The sequence below is a fragment of the Anneissia japonica genome, unplaced genomic scaffold (genome assembly GCF_011630105.1).
Source record: "Anneissia japonica isolate Jap-2015-1 unplaced genomic scaffold, ASM1163010v1 scaffold288174_len123020_cov194, whole genome shotgun sequence".
NCBI lineage: Eukaryota > Metazoa > Echinodermata > Crinoidea > Comatulida > Comatulidae > Anneissia > Anneissia japonica.
Genome location: NW_022736921.1, coordinates 108,245 through 116,477, shown reverse-complemented (window position 1 = coordinate 116,477; position 8,233 = coordinate 108,245). Strand labels below are relative to the sequence as shown.

At 34.6% G+C, this 8,233-nt stretch overlaps 1 protein-coding gene across 5 annotated transcripts in view; it reads right to left on the bottom strand.

Annotated features, from left to right (window-relative positions):
- LOC117116947 (serine/threonine-protein kinase PAK 2-like) overlaps positions 1 to 8,233 on the bottom strand; it is a 23,075-nt gene that overhangs the window by 5,370 nt on the left and 9,472 nt on the right. For all 5 annotated transcript variants that reach the window (XM_033261086.1, XM_033261087.1, XM_033261088.1 and 2 more), the window contains exons 5-10: positions 7,091 to 7,493; positions 6,379 to 6,462; positions 5,312 to 5,472; positions 4,918 to 5,069; positions 3,947 to 4,167; positions 230 to 406 (exon numbers count right to left, since the gene is read on the bottom strand). In XM_033261086.1, the coding sequence (XP_033116977.1) occupies positions 230 to 406; positions 3,947 to 4,167; positions 4,918 to 5,069; positions 5,312 to 5,472; positions 6,379 to 6,462; positions 7,091 to 7,493 (1,198 nt within the window). The remainder of the gene's footprint in view (positions 1 to 229; positions 407 to 3,946; positions 4,168 to 4,917; positions 5,070 to 5,311; positions 5,473 to 6,378; positions 6,463 to 7,090; positions 7,494 to 8,233) is intronic.

The following is an 8,233-nucleotide window of genomic DNA, read 5'->3' as shown; positions in this document are numbered from 1 at the left end:
AAGAATTTAAAATTAAAATTAAAACGGAACAGTAGAGAAAATCAGATCAGAATGACAAAATAAACTAAGCATCCACTGGAAGGAATCCTAATATCTGCAGACGGATCCGTTTCGGCCTTTCAGGCCTCTTCAGTGCAGTTTCTCTACTGTTCCGTTTTAATTATATATGTATGTGTGTGTGTATATATATATATATATTAGGAAAATAATTAGGAAATATGATGCGTACCTGAAGGACATCATGAAGGTCTTTATTGCTAATTGCTGGGAAGTTTATTTCATGACTGGGGTCGATAATAGCATGTAGCTTCATCAAAGCATTTGTGATGTGTTGGAAGGGAGTCTTGCCATATACCATGTAGTACAGAATGCAGCCTAATGACCAAACATCACTTTGGAAATTTATCTACAAACAAAAAATAAATAAATAACAATTCATAAAATTATACACTATTTTGGGTTTTTTTTAAATATTTGTTTATAAATTCATAATTCATTTATTTCAAAATATTATATAAAAATATGTGTCTCCTTCTAATTAAAAGCTCCCCCACCCCTAATTAAAGACCACTTTTCTGTGGTCCCATTTTAACAAATGTCTTTTACAAATGTCTTTTGTTGTTTAGGCTACCAAACAATAATCTTCCATACAGTATAGCTAGGTTCATATGGGATTATAGCCAGATGAAGTAGCTGATCTACTTGCCAAGTTAATTGGATTAAATCCACTAATCGCGTTCGACATTAAGGTTAGAGCGAGATATTTTGACTACCAGAAATTCGGAAAACACATCATTAGACAGGAAGTACAATCGCACGGTGGGTAATTACTGTTGATTTTCGCGCGACTATTTTATGCTAGATCGAGAATATAGGCGTAAGTTAGGCCTAGGTCTCGGCGGTTGATTAGACTGGCCGAGGAGTCCAGCTGGAGGGTTTACACTGGGTTTTCCCCCAAGTATTTCGTTTAGCACGTGGTAGGCCTAGTGTGGGCATGCCAATTTCGGGTCATCCCTTATTACATTGGCCGACCCCTTGCCGGTCCCACGAATAAAAACGTCTCTCACAGCCTTGTGGTCTGCTCTTAGATTTTTCAACTTTGTCACAACAATTGCGGATGTTATGCTATTGTGACCTACTGTATAAGTCCCGCATTCTCTCTTCTATCCTTTCGTGGACCAGGACACCAGCCTTCTGACGGTACAATTTATCTTCAACTTTTTCGGCGATTTCTGGCTCCCTCTAGATATCTATTAAATCACATTCCTGCGCATACGTCCAGAGATGGCGTTTCTTTACTGACTTTTCGGCCATCATTTGCAAAATAAGACTTGTTGAAATTAAAGTGAGTACACAGATCAGGGAGACTGCGTCAATTATGAATGGTGTTTATGATAGCATGGAAGCATGGAAGGTCACTTTGCTTCAATTTGATTGGTGTATTCGTGACTTGTGGCCACCCGCTATTTAATTGTTTACTGGCTTTAGGCTGGATTAAGAAGTCAGTCGACATAAATTTACTCGACGGGCTTAGTCGAGTTGTGGCCTTCATCTCGCCATACTTGAGCGTCATACTCAAACTTATGGCGAGATCTTCTAGCTCATCCACTAAAATTATCTCGCCATAGTTGGATATGAACGGGGCTTATGTGGCAAAGACAAGCCAAACCAGTCGCAAATCGTGTTTCAGAGATAATGACCAATGCTGCAATGTCAAAATTTTTGAAATCTTTTTTATTGAACTAAACTAACCTTTATAATATATAAATCGTAAACTTTGAACGATGCCACGTATGAATAACTCTAAAATTTAAACACATTTTGTAATAAGAATACACCAATTTAGCTACTGGCTGCAATTGTTTTTTTCTTTTGATGGCAATAAAGATACCAAGAATAACAAACAATTTTTGAAGCGTTTTCTTTTTTAAAGAAATTAAATGTTCAATTCTTAGAAAAATTTCCTAAATTTTACAACAGACATTATCATTGAATATATCACATTCAGTTAGGTGGAGTATGGTGGATTGTAATTTGAAACTATAAGGATAGTGAATTCAACAATTCAAACAAACATAATCTACATAATTTAAAGGGGTCAAATATGTAAATATATAACTTCCAATAAGACACACACTGAAGGAATTGAAAGCTATTAACATACTTACACAGGCAAAGGAAGCATGCAAACATTGCATTTACTGCTTAGGCGAGACTTTTTTTTATAACTTTTAAAATTTTATTTTTGGCCAATTAGCGCACTTGCTGCCACAAAAAATGGAAATTTCAGAAAACATTTTTTTGTTTTGTTTTTGTTATTATGCCCTCCGCTGCCTTGAAATCCCCAAATATAAAATATGTATATTTCTTCCTAATCATATAAATTTCAAGCATTTAACCATCCCATTTTCCATTCACCAATAAAATTTTATTTCTATTTTCTCCTCCGTCTGGATGTTGTTGGCAAAACTATTTGCTAAGTAAGAAAACAAAATTTTTTTAAATTTTTATTCTGCCCTCCTCCGATGATCTTTAAAAAAAATAAGAATGCGAAACAAGGAATAAAAGAGTCTTGCCTTAGGTTAATTAAACAAACAGAAAGAATCATCTCCAAATACACTGTCTGATGGACTGTACTTGACAATTAATCAATACCATAGTGCCTTGGGTATAAACCTACCCCTACTTTACGTACCAGCCTTATCTTGGGCAAAATATTGATATGATTTTAATGAGTAGCTTAGCCGACTTCTACAAATACAGTAGAACCCCTATTAAAAGGACACCTTTGCGACTAAAAAGGGGCCCCTTAATACCCAATTAAGGGGACACTTGACTAAAAATATGAAATTGTCCCTTTAATAGGGGTTTTTGACATGTTTTCATACAATTTTATTTTTATTACCATAAAAATCAGTTAACAGCACAATCAGAACTAATTTATAGCAATAATTTGCAATGCAAATACAATTCATAATATGAAATCAGAAGAAATTAGTAATTGAAAGAACAATAGTTTTATAGTTTCCCAATTTTATTTCATGATTTAATGTTAAATGACCAATTATTTTTTAAAATATTGAGCTTTCTATTGGATGGATGCAGCACGAATATAGAATGAATTTGAATTAAGGGTGCATGTTATGGTATGGATTAGAATCCTATTTACGAGTACATGAAAAACAAAGAAAAAGAAATCCCAGTGGTTAAGGGTCAACATTGACAAGATCAGCTCAAAATGTGTCAAAATATAAAGTTGAATGAATTTTACTTATTTTGAGACTGCTGTTAGTTGTTGTGATACAATGATAATATTGATACAAAAAATTAAGTGTCCCCTTTAATAGGGGCCATGGTTATTTGACCACTTGGCACATATTCAGAAAGTGTCCCTGTCCCCTTAATAAAGGATATATGCCCATCGTTTCACGAGTGTTCTACTGTATATTAATTATATTTGCCTTGAATTAGGCATGCAGTGATGAAAACTGCCTTTTGATTGAAAAGAGGATTCCTTGGGTTTCAGCCCACCCCCCCCCCTCTCCACCTCCCACAAAAAACCCAAAAAACCAGCCCAATTTTGTGTTCAAGAGGTGGTGGGCTTATACCAGAGGAGCTACGGTAATTATAATTAAAGTAAAATGAACGTTTTACTGTAATTACATAATAAAGCTCAGCACACACTGTGCCGTAGGACACATAGACACTTGATTAAGGCACTGTATCTTAATTCTCTCTCTACAATATCCATCATCATCATCACATCAAACTACTGTACCACCCAGCATGACTTACCAACTGCCACCATTACCATTTAACTGCCGTCGTTATTGTCATCATCATCATCATCATTACACGTTTCATATTTTACAAGGAAATATATGATACTCCATGTACATTCAATCAAAAACCATATTTAGTACATGCTTTCCAATGAGATATTTACCTTTAATCTTGGTTTACTTCGACCAGATGAATCCATTGCGGGAGAGGGCGATGTTTCCCGAATGGCCTCAGGGGACATGTAATTAAAGGTGCCAATCTGTTGATCCTTAAAAATGCTGGTCTGGTCCACCTGTATGGCATTTGCAATCCCAAAGTCAATCAGCTTCAGTGTACCTTCCACAAATAGGAAATTTGCTGGCTTCAGATCACTGTGTATAATACCTGTAAGGGAATACACTTTTAATGTCAAATATCTGCAGGCAATTTCTGGCATTTTGTACCCTTTTACGATAGGAAAAAGTAACATAGGCCTACCTCATTATTATTTTATGCTATATAATATGCGTAATACTAGGTGACTGCAATTAAACCTTTTATTGCTTCAAAAACCATCACGGGCCAATATCTACTAAAAACAAGTTCAGAAAATTCACGCAAAGATGAACACATTGAGATATATAAAAAATTGGAAGAACCACAAAAAAAAAATTAAAGGTCAAGGAGTTGTTTGACAGTGGAGGAGCAAATCTGACATGGATTAAAACAAATGGAATATGCGAGTTTCAGAGAGTATGGAAGGAAAGATCATGGATGGAAAGATAAAGCAAAACAAGAAGTTTGACACGCGATAGGTAGGAATAGAGTAGCAAAGGGATGTAGAACAATGGCGGCAGGATAGAAGTGAAGGGTTCAGGGGACGAGTTACCATTTGGACAATTTCCCAAAGTTGCAGAGAAGAAAGTACTTGATTCTATTTTCAAATAAAGGGATATTGAAGAGTGAAGGATAGGTGGAATATGCAATATTACTGGGTAAGAAGTGGGTACTCAAGCCATCTGCATGTTATGACATGATGACCTGTGTCAAAATTTATTTACTCACCTACATAGAGGAGAATGAATACAATAACATGTTTAAAACACTCTCCAAAATCATTTCTAAAATATCAGATTAATGAGTTCAGTTACAAACCTTCTTGATGAATAACATGGACAGCTTCCAGCATCTCGTGCCAGTAGAATCTGATCTTGTCCTCCCTGATATTTTTATTTCGGCGTAAGAATGTTGACAAGTCAATACTACCACATTCCATCACCATCACAATAAGTGAATCTGTTATTTGACTATAAAAAAAAATAAACAAACGTTAAAATGTACAAATGTTGGAACTTACATCACATAAGTTTACATACATTAGAAAATCATACCTAATATGTTTTCTAATTTTTTGCTAATAAAATATTATATTAAATGCTTGCGATACACCACGTAGACAGTTCTGAAAAGAACATTTGTTTTGTTGAAAATGTCTTGACATTTCGAATGCAAAAAGTCATTTAATTACAAAATATACTACAGTACTTACAAGTCATACAGTTTGATAATCTTTTCTGTTTTCTTCTGAAGTCTTGTCAGTAAAGTGATCTCATTAATATAGCCCTGTTTAGTGAGGTCATCAACTAGTTCAAGATCAACACGTTTGATGGCCAAAACATTCTTCACGTCAGTACTGTATACTTGATATACCTATCGGCAAAATGGATTATCCCATCAATAAATCAAATTAGTCGCAATAGTGATGAAGGCATCACAGCCATATAGGGCCTAAGGGGCCTGGATTGGAGTGGCCTCTGGAAATCGCGATGTGGCATCGTGATTCACATGAACGCCTGAATGCACATAATAAGTATGTATTGTAGTAGTGCCTTTTTGTTTCAAACAATTTAGAATTTATAGCATAAAATAAATATAATTTATGGCATAAATATATAACATTACAATTAAATTACAAAGATCACTTGTCTCATATGACCCCAAATAAAATGTTTAAGATATCATTCATAACTATAAAAATACGAGAAAGACAAAAAACAATATATCATGTTCGCATCCATAAATATCAACCTTAATTTAACCTATTATTACTAAAAAATAAAAAATGAATGAATACTCGTATAACATCTATATCTGTCAGAGATCAGCATATGGCCCTTTCAACTATACAACAAATTTTCCTTCAAACAAAAGATTAACTATCTGAGCAAGTTACAAATAAAATCAATAATAATTAGACTGTAAGTCTTTGTCATTGATTTGGTAAAAAGGCCATTTGTAGTTTTATTTGCACTATGTCAAATATCAAAACTAAACAGTTATACAGCTTACACTTATTGTCCATATTTTTATAAGTTGTTAAATTTTCAAAATTTCTTATTATTTCTTGATCTTAATGATATATTTGAGACATTTAATTACTCTAAACACAGTTAACAAATTCATTTATGTCCTGACCTTTGGCATCACCAATATATCATTGCATGTGTAAAACTACAAGTCAGCTTTTTTATTCTGGATCTAGAATTTTAAGGAAAAACATAAGCATTTCCATTCTACAGAAGTAGAAGGAAAAAATATATAATATACTGTACTTGCCTTCGATGAGCCTCCTTTGCCTACAAGTTTCAGTATTATGTATTGCTTATCATTCACATAAATCATGTTTTTACTCTGATTCGCCTAAAACACACAAATTGTATACAATTTAGAAAAGAAAACTTGCGAATAAAATGAAATGAAGTATTGATAGCAAGCAAGGACAATCTAATTGTACCCGTTTCAAGTGTCATAGATTCACATTATTTCTGCAAGTCATATATTATTAAGTTGATCAAAGTGTGAGAAGAACAACTTTGCTATTAAAACAATTGGCTCATTTGGTTGCCAAATGTGAAATTATCAGGCACAGGAGAGTAACAAATAACACAGATACATAAAATTGAGGATACAATTCAACAGAAAATATGGGAGTAGAAGGTTATACAAATGACCAGCTTCATTTCTTGTGAAGGTACTCCGTTTCCTAAATAGCTTTCACAAAAAAATTAATTATACAATGCTGTATATCAAAACTATACTAAAGCTCTTAAATTGATTAGGAAATCTTTAATTAGTTGTTTTTTTTTAATGGAGAGGAAATTACTTTTTAATTCTAACTGTTAATTAAAAGCTAAGAATATACATAGATATACAGAAAGATAGAATTTTATTGTTTACATTATATCGGCTCAACACATCACAACATTTTACTTTTTAAAATATAATTTTTTGTAAACATAAATTATAGTGCTATTTTAAGTTGACTTACTTGCATTGGAGGTTGAGTGATTTGTGGTTGAGGGGTGCTTTGTACTACAGGAGCAGGAACAACAGCAGGGGCTGGGACTGGAGCTGCAATAACTACTGGATGAGGGGAAATAACTGGTGCTGGGGTAATGAATGGGGCAGGAGCAAGAGCAGGGGCAACAATAGTTGAGGTTATAGATGAAACTAGGGGTGGACTGATAACTAAAGCAGCGTGGGTAGAAGGAGGAGCAGGGTTCGAGTCTGGAGTCGTAGCCAGAGCTACAGTGCTACTTTTGGCTTTCCTAGCATCAGAATGATATGGCAGTGATCCGATACCTGGGGGACTAATGTTAGAAACTGTTTCAGAAGGCTTTTGCAACTCGCTTTTCGTCCATGAATGTCCTAGTGAAACCTCTGGTACTTGACTGGGAAGAAAAAAAAAAAGAAAGCTTAATATTTTCACGCTATCCTAGAACTAGTCATATACTGTCAGAATTAGTGTAGGTCAAAGTCTGTCGAACTTTAATAACTGCAAACATTTGATCAGACTTGCCGGTATGTCTATTTTTGACATCTGACCACACATATATAGTGACTTTCCATGACAACTATTAGAGCTGTGTGTCATTATTACAGATGAACTTTTAATGTGGGTCACTATCAGAGCTTTGGTCACTTAAAGAGTACTGGGTTTTTACTGGTAGTTTTACTATTATGTGAGTGAATACCTAGTTAAAACATTCAGGGTTGTAGCTGTAGAAAACTAAAGGTGGGTGACAGACATTTTAAGGGTGGGTGGGTGATAACATTTGGTATAATTTTTATAAGAGTGATTTTAAGGATAGAAAAATGGGCTAATAAGGGTGGATGGAAGGCCATTAAATTAGCTTTAGACTGGGTTGAAAACTTCAATGCTGGGTGGCCCCACCTATCTCTACCTACCATAACTACATCCCTGAAAATATGTATTGCAACAAATTCTAATTCTTAAACTGTATTTGCTTACTTACTGATTATCAGCCACATCCTTGTTAGAGCTTGGAAATAATTTACAAGTAGCTGTCCTTTTCCATGTCCGGACAATTACCCCCTGGGAAATTCCCCCCCGGGAAAATTATCCTCCGGAAAACCACCCAGATGGACAATTACCCCCCCAGTATATTAC